The sequence below is a fragment of the Callithrix jacchus genome, chromosome 11 (genome assembly GCF_049354715.1).
Source record: "Callithrix jacchus isolate 240 chromosome 11, calJac240_pri, whole genome shotgun sequence".
Classification (NCBI taxonomy): domain Eukaryota; kingdom Metazoa; phylum Chordata; class Mammalia; order Primates; family Cebidae; genus Callithrix; species Callithrix jacchus.
Window position 1 is genome coordinate 104699515 of NC_133512.1, and position 20400 is coordinate 104719914.

General features: G+C 50.4%; 1 gene segment (V, D, J or C); it reads right to left on the minus strand.

Moving 5' to 3' along the window:
• Positions 1 to 4256: 4256 nt before the first annotated feature.
• The window catches only part of LOC144578430 (T cell receptor beta constant 1-like), a 48588-nt gene continuing 32444 nt past the window's right edge, over positions 4257 to 20400 (minus strand). Inside the window, 5 exon segments of the C gene segment in view lie at positions 4257 to 4518; positions 4828 to 4934; positions 5704 to 5721; positions 6172 to 6558; positions 9373 to 9423. Of these exon segments, the coding sequence occupies positions 4498 to 4518; positions 4828 to 4934; positions 5704 to 5721; positions 6172 to 6558; positions 9373 to 9423 (584 nt within the window).

Genomic DNA, 20400 nt, shown 5'->3' on the forward strand with positions numbered 1-20400 from the left:
CCCCTCCCCCCGTCTTTCCCCAGGAGCTGGAAGGTGACGCTGCAGAGCTGACCCCGGGTTCCCAGCTCCTCCAACTCCCGTCCGCCCTCCGAGGCCGGGGACCGACGGGCTGGAAGGTGGGGAGACGCCCGAATCTCACCTGTGACCGTGAGCCTGGTGCCCGGCCCGAAGTGCTGCTCGTAGGAACACAGAGGCGCAGCCCCGCACGCAAACCCCCGAGGCTCCCCGAGCTCCTGCCCACCCGGGGTACCCAGCCCAGGTCTCCCAGCTCAGGGCTGGGGGGACCGGGTGCCGCGAAGCCGCTGCCGCCGCCGCCGCCGCCGCCGCCGCCGCCTTCCCCCCGGACCCCGCCGCCCGGGTGGCCCCGCGGAAACTCACCCAGCACGGTTAGCCGGCTGCCGGCCCCGAAAGTCAGGACGTTCGCCCCAGAGCACAGCCCGGGGGCACCCCACAAAAACCAGACCCAAGCCGCCCGCGCACGCGCCCCTGCAGCCCGCGCTCACCGAGCACCAGGAGCCGCGTGCCTGGCCCGAAGTACTGGGTCTCTTGGCACGGCCCCCGAACCCCGCACAAAAACCCGAGCGCCGTCCCGGCCCCGGTACCCCGGCGGCCCCCGCTTACCCAGCACCAAGAGCCGGGTCCCCACGCCGAAGTACTGAGTGTTTTGGCTCACAGCCCCCGGGCCCAACACAAAAACTGGCCCTGCGATGCCCCCGGCGTCCCGGAGCTCCCCTCCCCGGGTCCCTGGCTTCCACGGGCGCCCCAGCTTACCGAGCACGGTCAGCCGAGTGCCTGGGCCGAAATACAGCGGATCTGTGCTCACAGCCTGGAGGCCCAGGACAAAAACTGGCGCCGTCCACTCTGCTGTCCCAGACTCAGCTAGGTCCTTCCCACCGCTGAGCGCCCCATCGCCCTCCCAGCACGCAGAACCAGGGGTCCCCGGCCCAGGCGCCCAGCGGCGACTCTCAGCACAGCCCCTCTCAGAGTAGGGCAGCTGCTCGCCTCTGCCCATCCTGCCCCCTTGGAGCGCTCCGGGACCCCAGGGGCCTCCTTACCCAGCACGGTCAGCCTAGAGCCCTCTCCAAAGACCAGCTGTGCGGTGTTCGCACAGCTCTGGGGACCCTGGTGCAAACCCCGCTTTTCCCGAGGAGGGCCCCGGATGGCCCAGTATCCACTCCCCTAAGGACAGGTTCTGGGGTCGCCCAGGCTGGGCAGCCCACTCTCTGTCCCACCTGGAGCCCCTTCTTACCTAGCACGGTGAGCCGTGTCCCTGGCCCGAAGAACTGCTCACCGTAGGAGCACAGTGGGAACGGGCTGCCCAGAATTCCTTCTCCTTCCCACCTCCCTTAGCACAGCCTGGGGCACACCCTCCCTCTCTTTCCTGAGCCCATCTCTTCCTGTCTGAGTTAGCTGGACACGGTAACCTGGATCTTGCATGAAGTCACCACCCATTTGCAGAGGAGAATCCACTTGGCTTGGGGACAATACAGTGGATTTGAAATCTGAAGGGGCATTAATGGCACTGGAGTGGCTGGAGTTGGGCAATGTTGCAGGTTAGACCTTGCTTCTTCCTAGTTATATGACCTATAACCTTCCGACCTCGGTTTCTTCATCTGAAAAATGTGACACTATCTTTCCCTCAGGGTTTTCGTCAGTTCTTAATAAATAATTCATATGCAAGTACTTTGTCAAGAGCAAGTTTTATTAGAAGCGCTGAACGATGATCCCACTTTGCTGTCTTGGCCTTCTCATTCTTGGGAAGCTGAGTCTAGGACAGGGAGATGCACAGGTGCTCGCTGGGTTGGGGGCCTCTGCCAGACCACAGCTGGGACCAGCCCTAGAGACCTCTCCCCGCCTGGTTGCTGCATTCCCTGGACAGGGTGGGGATGTTTACTGCTGCAAGACTTTTTGTAAAAGCACCTCCTCTACCTGAATCATCGTGCTCCCCCCCAGCCCCCACAATGTTACACCATGATACAAAAATGTTTCCTCCCTGCTAGTCCCCCTCCCCCAACCACTGGGCAGATGCAGGAAGTGCAGGTGGCAGACGTTAGTCTGATTGTGTGGGGCTTAGAAAAGACAAAGGCAGTAAAATTAAAATGGGAAGGGCTTGGGGAAAGTCACAGTGATGGTAACGCTGGAGGGTAGAGAGGGCCCTCCTTGGAACACGCATCACCCTGAGCAGAACATCTATGTCATTGGGTCTCCCTGGTGGGGCCTCACTGGGCCCACCTGCTCAGACTGGCATTTATAGTGAAGTGAGTGGGAGGAGCGAGGGGTGGCAGGGCAGCTCATAGGAAAATCCACAGAGTAGTTGATGGCACCTTATCACAGGAGGATAAACAGTCCAGAAACCTCTATAATTTCCCATTGCTTCCTGAGCAAAGTCCAAACTCCATATTCTTCATCTACTCCACAAGTGTTTAGTGAACATCCACCACGTGCAGGTTTCATACTGGTTGCATGGAAGTAAGTTTATCCCCAGAGTGGCAGGCACCAACCTGCCTTTTCAGCTCTAATTTTGATTCCTCCCACTTCTGACCCTTGCAACCAGTGAAATGGTACCCAGAGGTACCGACCATGTCATCAGGGCTTTTGTTCTTGCCTCTGACCAGCATGGCCATTCTCTAGAGTGAACAACTGAGGCCAGTTCTTCCTTCGAAGAGATTGCCACCTTCTCAGACTCTTCGCTGACTATCCCTGGCAGAATTGAGGGCCACTCTGACTGCGTGTTAGTCAGCACTTCATGTTGCTCCTTCAAAACATTGACTTGCATTCGGCTCTTTCTGTTCATAAACGAGTATCTCTGTGAACAGGTAAACTTCTTGGGGACTGCAATTTGGGAATCTTAGTTTTCTTGGAAGTTGATGACAACACATTGCAGTGATATGTGTTTAATGAATGATGTGTGCACATGTGTGTAAATATAAACATATATGTTCACACATGTGCATACATGCACACACATCTTTGAGTGCATGTATGTATTGCAATAAAGAGGGAAGACTGTGTGGTGTAGTCCTGTAAGTTGAAGGATAACAGCTACTTCAGGCAGGACTTATGGTGATGATTCCTCCTGGACTGGGTCATTTTGGGTACACTCATTTATTCATTTATTTATTCAAACATAGCCTATATGGTGTCTACACTGAACTGAGGTACCATACCATAGCCCTGGGGCACTATCATAAAATGCCTCCTTGTTAACAAGGAGCTCATAGTCCCGGGGGTGTCAGACAAAGAGGTAATTTCCAGCAAGTGGGGTGTGTCACAAAGAAGATTATGTACAAGGCACTGTGAAAGCAAAATAAAGGGTGTATTTAATCTATTCTCAGGGGAGGAAGAGGTAAGGTAGGGGCAAGAAAGGGCCAGAGAAAGCTTTTTTGGAGGGGAAGACATTGAAGCTAAATCTTTACGTCTAAACAGGAGGTATCGTGGGAACAAGAGTACTTTGTTACCCCCAGGAAGAAGAGCATGTGCAAAATGGCCTGAAAGAAGCAGCTCAGGGGCTTCCAGGATGAGAGAAGTGAGGAGAGTGTGGAAGGAGGCAGGGATAATCACCCAGTCTTCTGTGCCACCTTTAGGATTTGGGACTCCATCACCATGGTGACAGTGAGACAAGGAGAGCTTTTGAAAGAATTCTAGAAGTAGGAATAGGCTGATTCTCTGTGTTAGATAACTTTATTTTCCATCCTTCCATGAGTGATCAGGGGACATTTTCATACCCATTTAATTCTAGAGAGAAATTTATAAACGGATTTGTAACTTAAACTGGAAGACACGTCTCCCATTAAAAGTAAGTTTCCAAGTCAGAGCATCTCTTCTTCAGAGCTGGGAAATCAACTTGGTGAACCAGTGAGGATGAGTGGAGTGCTCAGGAAGGGCTGCAAGGAAGGTGGCTGATGCATGCGGAATCCAGCTTTGTTCGTCATGGGGACATGGCCAGCTGGAGGGCGAACACACCTGTGTGGACTGGCTCTTCCTCTGAGCACTTTTTTCCTGCAGAACAGTATAGTTGGATGTAGAAAATTCCTATACTCAACATCTGTGTCTTCCTAGATTATTCTAGGAGTAACCTCTTCACCTTCCATCACTGCCTTTTACATTGGATTAATCTCTGCTATTGATCTCAAGGTGGGCCCCTCACCCCTATTATGTAAAGAGTCTCCATTTTTCTCGAATACCTCTGGTTTCTATCCTGATTGAGTGCGAGAGTCACAGGGAGTTTAGAGACAGCCAAGGAACTATCCAGACACTCACAAGTCAAAGTCAGGCCAGACCAGAACATTTTTATTGGTTCAGTCACTTAGGGATGCTAGAGTCCCCCTGGGTTAGGGAGAGTTCAGCCCTGAGTGTGCAGCTGTACATGCATATAGGGGGCAGATATTAAGAGGCACAGAGGGGCAAGAGCAGCTCTTCAGAAGCACTGGTGAAAGAAGAATGTGTATTGAAATCACGACAGGTTAGAAGCTCCTAACTCCACTTCCAGAGCTGACCTCAGAAATCCTTTCTCTTGACCTGCAGAAGAGAAAGTTTTGGGGATTATTAAGTGCTAGGAGTTGTGGGGATTGAGAGGAATTAATAGGGCCCATTGACCATACAAATAGTAAGGTCACAACATCCATTGAGTTTTCAGGTGACTCCAGCTTCTCCTTCCCAGCATGACCCTTCCACTGTGATCCTCCAGAGGTGCAAGTTGTCTTCTGAGGCATCTGAATGAAACTTTTTCCCTCCCTACTGCCCAGCTCCGATCCTGGCAGGGACTCTAGACTTCTGGGTCTGAGTTGCTTGGGGTGTCAATGTGTCACTTCCTGCCCTCCTGCTTACCATGGCCATCAGCACGAGGGCACTGACCAGCACAGCATACAGGGTGGCCTTCCCCAGCAGGATCTCATAAAGGACAGTGGCAGACAGGACCCCTTGCTGGTAGGACACTGTTGGCAGGGAGGAAGGACAGGGATGAGATAAGTGAGGAGAGTGTGGAAGGAGGCAGGGAAAATCATCGGGTCTCCTGTGCCACCTTTAGAATTTGGGACTATCACCATGGTGACAGTGAGACAACGGAGAGCTTTTGAAGGAATTGTAGAAGTAGGAATAGGGCTGATTCTCTGTTTTAGATAATTTTATTTTCTATCCTTCCACGAGTGATCAGAGGACATTTTCGTGCCCATTTAATTCACTAGAGAGAAATTTTCTTTTCTTTTCTTTTTTTTTTTTTTTTTTTTGCGATGGAGTTTCCCTCTTGTTACCCAGGCTGGAGTGCAATGGCGCCATCTTGGCTCACCGCAACTTCTGCCTCCTGGGTTCAGGCAATTCTCCTGTCTCAGCCTCCTGAGTAGCTGGGATTACAGGCATGCGCCACCATGCCCAGCTAATTTTTTGTATTTTTAGTAGAGACAGGGTTTCACCATGTTGACCAGGATGGTCTCGATCTCTTGACCTCGTGATCCACCCGCCTTGGCCTCCCAAAGTGCTGGGATTACAGGCCTGAGCCACCGCGCCCAACCGAGAGAAATTTATAAACAGATTGGTAACTTAAAGTGGAAGACACATCTCCCATTAAAAATAAGTTTCCAAGTCAGAGCATCTCTGTGCACAGGTAGCTCTTGTCTCCCCGACCCTCCAGTGTTTGTGAGTTCTCCATGCCCTGGTTCTAGATCAAGAAACATGGGACAGGGAGAGGAAAAGGAAGGGCTTACTTACCTGAGGTGAAGCCACAGTCTGAAAGAAAACAAGGGGAGGAAAATAAGAAACTTTATTTTCATAGGTAACTAAATGTAAGGTCAGATTTGCAGTTGGCACAGACTCACAGACCCAGACCAGCCTCCTCTGACTGCCTAGCACCTCCTTTCCTTGCCGTGCCAATGTCAGCCGCATTGTCCTTGCAACCCATGACATGTGGCAGCACTGAGGGGACTGGGGGGGCACCATTCAGATGAGAGTTACACAGGCCATTAGGAAGGAGACCCAGCTGCATGGCTCTGTTGGGCTGAGAATCTGGGGGAAGAATGAGGTGCCCAATGAGGTGCCACAGGTGCCCAAGTCTCCTTTACTGAGTGCACTGGTTCCTTTCTTTTTGGATCTGGTCTAGTCCTCTATCTGGATCTTTCCATTTCCCCTGGTAGCTGGTCTCACCCAGTCTCCTCCAGGCATTCCCCAGGACCCACTCACCTGCTCTGCCCCAGGCCTCGGCACTGACTTTCTGGGTAATGGGTTTGGCCCTTGGCTGGGTCCACTCGTCATCCTCCGAGAGCCCGTAGAACTGGACTTGGCAGCGGAAGTGGTTGCGGGGGTTGTGCCAGAAGGTGGCCGAGACCCTCAGGCGGCTGCTCAGGCAGTATTTGGAGTCATTGACGGCGGGCTGCTCCTTGAGGGGCTGTGGGTCCGTGCTGACCCCACTGTGCACCTCCTTCCCGTTCACCCACCAGCTCAGCTCCACATGGTCGGGGTAGAAGCCTGTGGCCAGGCACACCAGCGTGGCCTTTTGGGTGCGGGAGATCTCTGTTTCTGATGGCTCAAACACAGCAACCGTGGGTGGGAACACCTTGTTCAGGTCATCTGGAAAGGGAAGAGGGGTTGGGGCCAGGGATGCTCTGAGAGCTGTCTGGTCCTGGTAGGGGCTCTGTGTGCATGAGAGAGAGAGAGGGCTGGCAAGGGCCATAATGAAGCACAATGATGTCGTCCTGGGTCCTTATTGTTTGGGGAACAAACATCCTAGTGTCCGTTGCTCTCTCTCTGCTTTGCCCCTTCTTTCTGTGCTGTCCCATGGATGCGCACTGCCTCCTGTCTCCCCAGCTCCCTACGGTCACATTATATCCGGATTGTCTTGGCTGTTTTTACTCTGAGGCTCATCTGATCATTTATCCAGATAATGTACCTGTGTGTCTTGATTCTTCAAAGCCTTGCTTGCTGCATAGCTATGTAATCCCGAAATCTGAGGTAGGAGACTGTCATCAGTGGCAGCATTATCATAGTGAAATTGATGTTTTCTAAATATAATTTTCCTTCTTAAAATCAAGGTATATATATTTTTGTCTCTTGGGCTAGTACTGCATATTAGAATTAACTTTTCTTTTCTAGAAAAGACACTTTTCCATTACATCTGACTCCCCTACTTGCTCAGCACCTTTTTAAACAATTTTGTTTTCTTGCATGTAACCTTTAAAGAGCCAAACCTGGTCAATATCTGAGGTGATGGTCCACATTTACTCCTCCCTTGGGGCACAGGAGGGTGTGGTAGCTTGTCCAGGATGACTGAAATTCCATGGAAGCTGATGGTGGTGGGATTAACCCTTTATTATCTCAGAGTGTCCAGTGACCCTGACTGGCCAGGATTGGAATCCATTCACAGTTAAGCTTTGCATTCTCAAAAGCAGCACGAGCTCTACCACTGAGTATGAACAAACCACAGAGTCGGAGGGCCATTTCAGCAGAAGGCTCACCCTGTAGAGTCCTGGGCCCTTTCACATGCTTGACAGAGGAGAGAAAGGATTTCTTGGATTACTGGAAGGAATGACCTCATCTGAAGACACATGAGGAGTGGAGGAAACCACAATTTACCGTGCCCTTTGCTTGGCTCTGTTCCAACCCTGGGAGTGAGCTTTCGGTGCAGAAATGTGGCGAGCCTAGATATGTATTCTTTATCCGAATTTGGGAAATGTTTTCGATGGGAAAATTGATATGCATGTTTGGAAAAAGGCAAACCCTGTGACCCAGTGATGATAAGCAGCAGGAATGGAAAGGATTGTCACAAGTTGAGTCCTTTACCAAGGATTTTCATATTAGTTAGTCCCTTAGTTTATGTCTCTTGGAGAGACAGCTTAAGTTGCTTTTTAAGTTGTACACCTCCCCTGCCACAGCCCCTTGAAACCAGGGCTTTGAATCTGGTGATTTGTACTTTCCACTCAACTCCTTGGCATGTGTCCCCACCTGCACGAACGTCTGCCCAACCCCACACTTTGGTAGATCCTGTGTGTCTCATTCCTCCACCCTTGCCTGTGTCTCCATCCTAGACCTCATCCCCTCCCAACCCCACTCCACCACCTGTCTGCTTCCTCCCCAGCATGGGGAAGGTTACACTAGGGTTTCCTGGAGGGCCCCGTACCCTATTATTCCAGTACAGATTCTGAGGCTTAAGTCAATGGAGTCTCCTACCCATTTTATCTTCTTTATACCTTATCTGTTGCTAAGATAATGTCAGTTTCCAGTTGTAACACTCTCTTTGGACCTATGTCCCAAACACCTGCCAAGACCAGTGCACCCCAGAGACTCCCTGCAGCTCATGCAATGCTGTGGCACAGACTTCAGCCCTCAGGAGGCCTCAAGAGCAGCCCTGAAACCACCTATCTCCCCAGCCTGGTCCCCCCAACTCATGAACCTTTAAACTACCTCAGGAAGACATAGCTGGATCTTCTGCAACTGGTAGAGAAAGAAAGAAGGAGGAAGATAAAGGCACAAGCAGAGTTCTGTGCTGGATGCTGGTACTGGGTTGAATCGTAACATAGAGGATAGAGCTAGTCACCAAGTGGAGTCAATAATGCAGAGCTGCAGTGAGAATGAGAAGGAAAAAATGGAGAAGACGCAATTTAAAAAAGGGAAAGTGAAGCAACACATCCACTAAGAAATGAGAGATGAGAAGAGTCCCAGAAAACAATGAAGAGTGAGAAACACACAGCCCTGAAGACTAAGCAGCTGGGGAGCTGCAGCCAACACAGCAGAGCGACAAGCTGAGCGAGCTCCGGGGAAGGACGGAGAAGGCACAGCGCTCCAGGTAGGAAGGGGTGACCCTGACCTCCGTCCTTACACCCAATTCCCTTCCCAGCAACTGATCATTGCGGCCAAACACAGGCACCCCCGAGTCAAGAGTGGAGCCCCCATACCTGTCACGGTGAGCCTGGTCCCGTTCCCAAAGTGGAGGGGCGAATTATAGGAGCACAGCTGCAGAGGCTTAGATAAAACCCACCTGGAGATCTCCAGCCAGAGGGCAGGTCTTAGCTCCCTGCCAGCAGGATGGCTGCCTTTCTCTGCCTGGATTCATGGCTCTGGACTAAAGGAATTCTGTTAGGAAGAAGGCCTAAGCATACTGTGGGGCATGAGGGGCAAGAAGAAGCAGCTTAGGAGAGGCAGAGCCATGCACGTAAGAGGGAGGATGAGCTGAGAAGGGAATGAGGAGGCAGATTATGGACTGAAGATTTAGAGAAGAGAAATATAGGGCACAACCAAGACACACTAAAAGGGAAGGCAGGCACAGCTCTGTGGAACCCCACGGGGTAAGAGATTTTACTCAATCGCCCTCCACCAACGCTAAGAGGAGAAGCAGAAAACTCTGCCTCCAAAGGACAATGGCCCTACCACCCCGGTGCAGCAACTTACCTAGGACGGAGAGTCGAGTCCCATCTCCAAAATGCTGTGCTTGATTGTTACACAGTGTATCACGAGTGTGGCAAACCCCAGAAGAACCGCTGCAGGCCCTTCCTTCCAGAAGCTGCTTCCTCACAGAACTCCTGGGGACCTCACCACACGCTCCACTGACCCACATTTTCTGAGCTTTTCTCGGCTGCGTTCTCAGTTTCTGCCCTCCCCAAGGAGCCCTCCGGGAACTCCGATCTCATGATACACTATCCTGAAAGAAGTCTTTTACATACCCAAGATAGAGAGCCGTGTTCCACCGCCAAAAAACAGCTTTGCATTAGTTACACGACATTAAAGACTGGGAGGAAAACTGCCACCTGCTGCCTTCCACTCCTGCCTCCCCACATCCACCTGCCAGGTCCTCTCCTGTTCCTTAGTAGAATTTTAACCCCAGGAGGCAGGGGGTGGTACAACCCAAAATTCGGTGATTAGGCCCCGTGTGATCCCCCAAGTTCCCTCCTCTGTGTCCTTCTTTCTGTGTGAGGGAGAAAAATGGCAGGACCATGGTGGTAAGATCAGATGGGCACCCTTCAAGGAGACAGGAGATGCTCAAGGTGACCCCTTCCAAGCTGAGTCTACCCATCTCTCAGTAGGGGAAACTAACTTGGCACAGGCAGTCTATGAAACAGTGGAGCGGGACGCTGTCCCCTCCTTGTCTGCCTCATAGGTCTTCCTGATAAAAATACACTTTAACCTAAGCCCCGGAGACAAAGGCTCCATCTGGATTCCAGCCCCATTTAGCAAGTTCCCAGCTGTCCAGCCTTGACTTACTCACCTACAACAGTGAGCCGATTTCCCTCTCCAAAATATACGGTGTTTCCAGAACACAGCCTCCCAGGGCCACTTTAAAACCTCCCAGTCTCTGCTGAGCACAGCTGGGATTCAGGCAGAGGGTGGGAGTTTATGGAACTCTTCCCTCACAGAGACACCAACTTTGTTTCCAGTACTCCGTGTTCCCTTCCAGAGCTTGCCCAAGACCCAGGCAGGTGACAGAAAGAGACACAGAGTGGCCTCCTATAAAATCCAGCACAGGAATATGCAAAGAATCCTTAGAGAACCTCTTTCAGTGAAGCAGATAGAGAAGTATTGTGGCTTGTTAATTACCTATTAGGCTTTCTCTGGGCTCCCCAATCTCAGGGAACTATGAAGAGAGGCATCCTCCCCTTCCCTTTTCTGTCCCATCATCCTGGGCTCAGCGCTGACTCTCTTCAGAGTCTCCGGGAAGTTGGGATGGATTTGCCCTCACAAGAAGCCTCTTCTGAACTCAATCCTGGGATTTGAGATGACATCTCCCTCAATCTGGCCCCAGTTCTCTTTGACATTTCCCAGGACAGAGTCCTCCATCATTGCACCCCTCCTAGAGACCCCCAGCCTTACCTACAACCGTTAACTTGGTTCCTGAACCGAAGGTGTAGTCATAGTTAGCACATAAGAATACAGCCACTCTAAAAGAGACACTTTGAACCCACTTTTCCCTATGATAAATCTGCAAAAGTACCTGAAAAACGTCTTACCTACAACTGTGAGTTTGGTGCCTTCTCCAAAGAAAGCTTCAGTGTTCACACAGTGACAAGGGTCAAGGTGCAAATCACATTCAAGGCATAGAGGGAGGAGAGGGCCCTGGCTAGGGTCGTGGACACTGAGATTAGAAATTTCCTCCTGTGCTTTATGGGTATTGCACAGAACATGTTCGACATTTGCTTTTCAGGACCATGGAGAATGACAGAGTCCATCCACAGGGACCTAGGTCCCTTTCTCAAAGGATGTCCCATTCAAATGCTCCCTCTCTGAGGGTCCATCGAAAGGGAAAGGGTGTGACCTGCAGAGGAGGGCAGGGGCCCAGAGCCTGTGGCTCCATCCATAGCTACCCCTGGCTTCTTCCCGAGTCCTCTGGAGAGCTGGTCACCTCCGATGCACCTTCCCTCTGACCTTGTCCCCATTCTGTGGGGATTGGGACCCTCCCTGAGTCCTCTACTTGTGAGGCCCCGGAGGCATTCTTCTTATCTCTGAGTTTTCTCTGCCTGGGAAGCTTTAGTTCTGATCTGGGCCATCCTTGTCCACGGTCTTGGTCTGACATGTGGTCAGGAGTGAGGCAGAGGCATTCTGAACCAAATTGCATTAAGACCTGTGACCCAGGAGGAAGGAAGAGGAACTCTGGGAGTTGGAACCACCAGAGGGGTTTTTGTAAAGGTTTCCCATAGAATTGAATCATTGTGGCCCCCCTGTCCCCACAATGTTACAGCTTTGTACAAAAACAGCCCCTCCCATGGTCCGCCCCCAGAGCCTGGGAGAAACCACCAGAGAGCAGCTGCTCCTTTGAGGGGAGTGGAGGGTGGGTGACATCACCCCCATTGTGCAAGTTGATGGTGGGGTATGGCCCAGGCCAGGGGCTTCCTCCTCACCTCCAGGCACTGTCCTCAGGACGTTCTGAGCTCCTTAGAGCTAGGTGTCTTTGTAAGGTTGTTTACTGAAGGGGCTGGTCTTTCCCAGTACCCACCCCTCTCCAAGCTGTCGTCATGTTGGGGCACCTCCCTGTTGAGAAGCCACAGCCCCCATTGTCACTACCTGGCCCTACCCAGAGGGTGTTCATCACTCAAAGAATTTTAAGCTATTACTTAAAATCCAGAAGAAAAAAAACAAAAAACAAAAAACAAGCTTAATTGCATAATGATGACATACTTGCATGATAAAATATAAACAGAATCAAAATATACATGACAATCTGGGAAAAATATTCACAGTTCTCACCATCAGGGCTAATCTCCTCAACATATGGTGAACTCCTAGAAATCAATAAGAAAATAATCAAGCAGCCCAATAAAAACAGGCAAAGAGCAAATTGTTCAGAGAAAAATAAATCCAAACAGTACCTATCAGGAAAACAAATCACAATAATAAATGTAAAATTTAAAAAAATATTCGTCAAAATACACGTTTCACTAATTTGACTGAAAGTTGAATTATATGCCTATCAGTAAGGTCCTGGATAAATAAACTGTGATATGTTCACATAAGGGAGTAATATTCAATGCTAAAGAAGAATGAAAATATTTTGTATTGCTATGGAAAGTTCTCCATGATACATTATTAATCAGAAAAGAGAAAGTCACAGAATAGCATAACTAAATGTCAGCTTTGTCTAACAGAGTGGGGAAAAGAAATATCCTTTTGTATTTACTTGATTTTATATACAGAAACACTGTAAATATACAACAGAAACTGACAAGGGTGATGACCTATTAAGAATGAGTGGAGTAGGCTGAGTGCAGTGGCTCACGCCTGTAATCCCAGCACTTTGGAAGGCCAAGCAGAACAGATCACCTGAGGTCAGGAGTTCGAGACCAGCCTGGCCAGTATGGCGAAACCCCAACTCCACTAAAAGTACAAAAAAAAAAAAAAAAAATTAGCTGGGTGTGGTGGTGGATGCCTGTAATCCCAGTCAGCTGCTTGGAAGGCTGAGGCAGTAGAATCACTTGAACCCAGGAGGTGGAGGTTGCAGTGAGCCACGATCATGCCACTGCACTCCAGCCTGGGCGGCAGAGTGAGACTCCATCTCAAAAAAACAAAACAAAACAAAACAAAAGAAGTTGATTGCTTTCATCCATTGGAATGTGTCAAAGCCTCTTCCCAGTACCTTTCCTAATTGAAGTACATAGTTTATTTTGATCTATTTATGCATGTTTTCCTGGTTCACTCACCCCGTTTACCTATCAACAATTCATCCTCTAAGTTCGTCTTTCAGTCACCTAGTGGGGGCCCTCATCCTGACTGCCTTATGAGTAATAATGCCACTCTGTCTTGGCATCATGGTTTTTAAAAATTCCGATGGAGTTTGTCCAGTGTTGCCTCGCTGGACTGTATACCCAAGCGCGCATGCAGCATTTTTTCCATAATAAAAGCCCGGAAGACCAGTTAGGCAGGTATCAAGTTGGGCTCATTCATCCACGTGGGCAGCAGGGGGCAGCCTTTCCTTATTTTTTAGACCTAAGTACCTGCACTCTGCGCTCCGCCACTTGAGGGGGCGAGAAGAATGCGCAGCGCGTGGTGGGGCGAGGACTGGAAGGAAGCAGGGTTACTCCTCGCCTCAGTGTCGGGGGCGGACACGCAAAGAACATTTTACACGCGCAATTCTTGAAAGCTTTCCGGCATGTTCATTTCAACCTAGATTCCTTCTGGTGGTGTTCTCAGTTGAGGAACTGAAATCCGAAGAGGCTAAAATGAAGCCGCAGAGCTGACACGGCGCCCCCAAGACTCCTTCAACTCAGGGGATGCCGCCACTGTGAAGCCCACCTCCTGCAGCCAGACTGCCGGGCTCCCAGCGGCCCTGTAGCGTGGCTAAACCTCTTAAACTCTGTCTCTTTGTCTGTGAGATGGGAACACTAATGATACCTACCTCACGGGGTTGTGAGAATTGCACGAGATAGTGCATGTCGCGGTTAATCATGGTGCCAGAAGAGTCAGTAAAAGCGTTAGTGGCTGAGGCTGGGCGCAGTGGCTCACGCACGTAATCCCAGCACTTTGGGAGGCCGAGGTGGGCGGATCACCTGAGGTCAGGAGTTTGAGGCAAGCCCTACCAGCATGGTGAAATCCCGTTTCTACTAAAAATACAAAAAATTAGTCAGGGGTGGTGGAACGCGCCTCTGATCCCAGCTAGTCGGGAGGCTGAGGCAGGAGAATTGCTTGAATCAGGGAGGTGGAGCTTGCAATGAGGCAAGATTGCGCCACTGCATCCTACTTGGACAATAGGAGCAAAAGTTCGTCAAAAAAAAAAAAAAAAAGAGAGAAAAAGAAAGGAAGGAAGAAAAGAGAAAAGAGAGAAAGAAAAGAAAGAAAGATGTTAGTGACTGTTTTCAGAGAGATACTCTAACTGCTCAATAGGTTCACCTTGCCTGCCCTGTAGACAGAGTCCATTTATCAAGACAGGGGAATTGCCATAAAGAAAGAGTGATTCACACAGAGTTTTTTTTTTTTTTTGAGACGCAGTTTCACTCTTGTTACCCAGGCTGGAGTGCAATGGCGCGATCTCGGCTCACTGCAACCTCCGCCTCCTGGGTTCAGGGAATTCTCCTGCCTCAGCCTCCTGAGTGGCTGGGATCACGCAGAGTTTTAAAGGATAATTTGGTGGGTGGAGGGGAAAGCATTGAGTTGGGAGTGCTCATCAGTTGTGTTGGAGATGAAATCCCTCCTGTTTTCTTGTCAGTTCCTGAGTGTTGGTCACAAGACCAGATGAGCTAGTTTATCCACCTGGGTGGTGCCAGTTGATCCGTGGACCTTAGGGTCTGCAAAATGTCTCAAGCACTGATCTTAGGTTTTACAATAGTGATGTTATCCCCAGGAGCAATTTGGGGAGGTTTGGAAGCTTGCAGGCTCCAGCTGCATGACTCGTAAACCACAATTACTAATCTTTTGGCAAATTTGTGAGTTTTATAAAGGGAGTCTAGTCTTCAGGCAAAAAAGGGATTTGTTTTGGGAAAAGAGTGTTATCATCTTTGCTTCAAACGATAAACTAAGTTCTTCCCAAAGTTAGTTCAGCCTACGCTAAGGAAGGAAAAAGGACAGCTTAGAGGTTTAAAGCAAGACGGAGTTGGTTGGATCAGATCTCTTTCACTGTCTCAGTTACAATCTTGCAATGGCGGTTTTAATACCGGTCTAGGGATGCTTTATCCTATCCATTCTCAAGTTTTCAGCAGGCATCGGAAGACCTGGAAGATGTGTTCAAATGCACGTTGCCAGCTGGGTGTGGTGGCTCATGCCTGTAATCCCAGCACTTTGGGAGGCCAAGGGGTGCGCAGATCCCTTTAGCCTAGGAGTTTGAGACCAGCCTGAGCAACATAGTGAGACTGCCATCTCTACAAATAATAATAATATTATCTGGGTTTGTGGTGTGTGCCTGTGGTCCCAGCTACTTAGGAGGCTGAGCTGGGAGGATCACTTGAGCTTGAAAGATCAAGGCTGCAGCGAGCAGTGATCCTGTCATTGCACTTCAGCCCGGGCAACAGAGAAAGAGCCTATCTCAAAAAAAAAAAAAAAAAAGGCTGTTTGTTGGGCCCTGTCCCAGGATAGCTGACTCAGTGCGTCTGGGGTAGGGCCTGGCTTTTATATGTCTCATAAATTCCCAGGTGATTTTGGGGTTGCTGGCTTAGGGACCACTCTTTGAGAGCCATTCCTCTGGAAGGGTCTTTCTTATCTCAGCACATTTCCCTCCAGTCCTACTCCATGTTTATTCCTCCACTCGCTGGGTGCTTATAACAGCCCAGGCTTTGCTTAATCACTGGAGAAACCAGGATACATAAGACAAGATGACCCCCTTCAAGGAGCACACAGCTGATTGCCCAGATGGATGCATCCATTGCACCTGAGCACCTGAGCAGGACCAGGACGGAGGCAAGCAGAGAGAGGAGGAGGACTCCTGCCTCAGACTGGAGGAGATGGGGACAAGGAAGAATCAGGAAGACTTTCTGAGAAGGGTGAAGGGGAGGTTGGGAAGGGCTTCCAGTCTGAGGGTGCCACAGTGTCCAGAGACAGAGGCTGGAGGTGCATGGCTTGTTGGGTGAGCCACCAGGGTTTCTGAGCAGGGGAGGGGATGAGGAGGAGAGCGGTGAAGAGGCTGGGAGTGGAGGCAGGGGTGGGGCCCAGAGCACCCTACATTTCCATAGCTTGGAGCTTGGATTCTAGTTTATCACTGTGGGAGGTTAGAGCGATGCCATGACCAGGAGCTCTCTGAGAGCAGTCGTCTTGCCGCATGGAAGGGGATGATTGGGAGGAGTCCCTCAGGAGGTGCAGGGAGGCAGGGAAAGGGTGATGGTGATGGGGCTGGAGAAACGTCAAAGGTCAGAGCTGATGGGCTTTTCATCACCTCGGACAAAGTCATAGCAGGATGTGAGGCGGGGCACAGAGAGCCTGTGCTTTGAAGCCAGGCAAACGAGGAGTCAACCCCAGACCTACCATCTGTTGGGGGTAGGACGTGGGTAAACTAACAAGCCTCTCTGAACCTGTTTTCTTATCTGTACTGCTGGATTATTAACTACTCTGGAGGGGAGAGGAAACTAAATGGGGAAATGTCTATGCATAGGAATAGTGTATACGTGTTGGTATTATTATGTGGGAGGAATAAAAGGCCACCTTCTCAGGAGCACGAGGGATGGAGATTTATCTTCTTCCTTCCAGACACACGGGCCTGTTGTTGGGCAACAGGGCTAGCAGGATCATCTCCAAGCAGGACATCAGCTTGTGGGGAGCACAGGCTGGGTGAGCAGGAGCCATGTGAAGAGGGGCTTCCGGGGAAGCTGACACCGTCAGTTCTGGCCTTTCCCTGCATGTGTTTGCTCTGGGCACAGAGAGGACCCTGTGTAGTCAAAGGTGGCAGTGACGTGTTGCCAAACATGCCAGCATGTCACACATCAGCACATGTGGAGCCCACATAATTGCCAAGGCCAAGAAACCTCTTTAAGATCACCATTCTGGAGGGTGGAGGAGAGGAAGGAGGAGGTGGCCGTGCTGTGATGGAGGTGCAGGAGCAGGAGGGGCTTGCAGAGAAGAGACTCGGGGTGGTGTGTGTGTGGAGGGGTGTGGTGTGTGGTGTTCCTGGTACTCCAGGTGCTGCCCAGCCCCCATCAGTCAGGGGTGAACCCCCATGGGATAAGCCTGTGTGGTACCAATGACCACGCCAAGCTATACCTGTGACACAGGGCACTGCTGTGGCTCTGGTGGCTCTGGCTCACGTGGGCCACGATCATTCAGCATTCTCCTGAGCTGCTGCTTTGTCTGCTGCCAGCCACCGCTGAGCCAAGCATCACCTTCAGACCAGGCGGGAGCAACAAGAAATCAATCCAATTGCCTGTAGAAGCACATGATTACTCAGCAGTGCCATTTTATTTTCAGGGTTTTTGCCAAACTATTTACTACCTTGTTACGAGGGAGTGGTTTCCCGACTTCTAACTCTTCCCCGACCTTATAGTGACTTCCAGCTATGGCATGTAGCTCTGCAGGTGGCAGTGCCCCTGGGGCTCCCAGGGAGCCCAGAGCAGCCCCTTGTCTGGGCCCAGCAGAAGCAGCACAAGACACCCAGGCATCTGACCCTGGGGCCTCTGACACCAGCCGACCCAGCAGCCACCTAAGACCCGGGAATGGAGCCCTGTGGCTCTCTGGCCAGCCTGGGAGAGTTGGACCCACGGGCCTTTCTGGGCAAGGATTTAGAATATAAGGAGGAGCTGCTGAAAGATTATAGCTCTGAGCATGACAGAGTATCCCCACCCTTCCCAGCTCCCCTTCCCCCCAAGCAAAGAGACGGTGCATGGAAACATCACAGCTTCACAGGTGACTCAGGCACCAAAATATGTGTGTGTGCAACTAGGGCCAACATGACAGTGGCCCCAAAGCATTTAACATGCTCATCGAGGATGCCCTGGATGGTCCCCTGGACTTCCATGACAGCTGTCCTGGGCAGTCTCCTGGTGATGAGAAGGAAGGCCTCTGCCAGCCCTGCAAGGATCCGGCTTGAGATTCTGGCACCGCACCTGCCACCGCCCCTCAGTGCCTGCCGCTGAGCACCATGGATGAGCAGGACTCTCCCATCTCCAGAGCAAAAGCTTCCCAGCCAGAGGCTGCCCTGCCTGCACCCAAGACCTTGGCAAAGCATCTGGGGCAGGAAACAACCATGAGAGAAGCTTTCCATGACTTTCAGAGAAAGTGGTGCAGCTGCTTTGTCCTTTTTATCTCTTCTCCTCTCCTGCATTTTTCTCCATCTCCAGGTACAGTTCAGGATGTGGATGCCTCTCCCCACACAAAAGCATTTGGGGTTCATTTCTGATACCCACTTCATCCCCATTTCCCCCATTTAAAGTCAAGTCTCACCTACCTGTTTGGGTCACAGAGATGTGTGTTTTAAAAGCCTTGAGGAAGGAGCCAGGGCTCCTGAAATGATTATTGGTGAAGTGGATTTATGCTTAATTTCAGTTTAAGAGAAAGCTGCTGTGTCTCAGCCTAGGACAGGCAGCCTGTTAGGGCCCTGGGTGATGAGGGAAGCCCACAGAGGCCCAGGGTTTGTCACCTGTGGTTTCCAGTGTCTGCAGAGCCAGAATTGAGCTAATTCTGAAAAAAGAGAGAGCTGACGGGCAGTCGTATGGTAGGTTGCTATGGTGCTTGTTGATCTCTCAAATTCCAGGTTACAAGATCCATGCATCCTTGAGGGGCCCCTTCCCAGCAGGCTCTGGTGGCTACAGACTGGTTCAGGTGTGGAAGATCATACCACTTTACCTTTGAAAAACAAACAACGAAAGACAGATGGAAACAAGAACTCTACCAGTGGGCAGGCCAGAATTCGCTTCTGGAAAAGGGATATTTGTAGCTCTTCTCCACATTGGCCTTCAGAGAGCTTGGCTACAGAATGGCCATTACTAAAAATTCAAATGATAGAAGCTGCTGGTGAGGCTGCACAGAAAAGGGAACACTTACACATTGTTGGCGAGGTGTAAAGTAGTTCATGGAAAAATCAATGCAGAAAGCAGATTGGAGATTTCTCAAATAATTTAAAACAGAACTACCATTCCACCCAGCAACCTCTTTACTGGGTATACACCCAAAGGGAAACAATTGTTCTGCCAAAGAGACACGCACAGTTGCGTGTTCGTCACAGTGTTATTTGCAGTAGCAAAGACATGGAATCAACTAGGTGGCCATCAGTGGCAGACTGGATAAAGGAAATGTGGTTCCTACACACCATGGAACACTATGTAGCCGTGAAAAGAATGAAATCATGTCCTTTGCAGCAACATGGATGGAGCAGGAGACCATCATCATAAGCAAATTAGCATAGGAACAGAGAACAAGATACCACATGCTCTCATGTATAAGTGGGAGCTAAGCGTTGGGTCCACGTGGATATAAGGATGGGAATAATAGACACTGTGACTACTTGGGGGAAGAGAGGAGGGTGGAAAGGGCTGAAAAACTACCTATCGTAACTGTGCTCACTGCCTGAGTGACGAGATCATTTGCACCCCAAACCTCAGCATCATGCAATATACCCATGTAACAAATCTGCACACGTACCCCCTGAATCTATAAAGTTGAAGTTATCTTTTTAAGTAGAGCTTGGGGCAGGAGTGGTGGCTCACACCTGTAATCCCAGCACTTCAGATCACTTGAGGTAAGGAGTTCAAAACTATCTTGACCAACATGGTGAAACCCTATCTGTACTAAAAATACAAAAAAAAAAATTAGCTGGGCATGGTGGCGGGTGCCTGTAGTCCCAGCTGCTTGGGAGGCTGAAGCAGGAGAATGGCTTGAACCTAAGAGGTGGAGGTTGCAGTGAAGAGATCGTGCCGCTGCATTCCAGCCTGGTTGTAGTTGAGCCTGGAGGAGATGTTTTGGGTGAAGGCTGAGGTGGGGCTCTTCGGAGCCTCTGTGAGCAGGAGGACAGAGTTGCAGCTTTCTGCTTCTTTGCCCTTCGGTCTGGACCTACAGGTGACCAGTACCAGCCTCCATCCCGAGCACACATTCTACAGGGCTTCACATCTCCCAGTTCCATGTGAGCAAATGGACTGGGAAAGCTGTGTGACCTGAGAAAAGGCAACCCCATGGCCTGGCTCTCACACAGCATTTTGTCTTGGATTTTGGATAAGCATTTTTTTTTTTTTTTTTTTTTTTTGCTTGTTTTGTGTTTTTGGTGGTGGTGGTGGTTTATTTTAAATGGATCACTTGGAAGACATCCCTTGGTTACCTGTGATTTTCATACCCTGTTTCTGCCGGCAACTGAGTGGGGCGACTCACTTTTCTGTGTAAAGAGTCCAAGTGGCCCAGGTAAGAGGTGGAAGCCGCTGTCTGGAAGGCCTGTGGGATCCCTGTGTCTGCCTCTTGGCTTCAGGTAACCAGCTGCGCTTTCACAGGAATGATCTGAGCGGAGACAGAAAACAGTGGAAACTAACACGCCCCTCCCAGCCCTGTTTACGTGAAGCATTTGGTTCTTCCCTTGACTCTTAACTGATGATG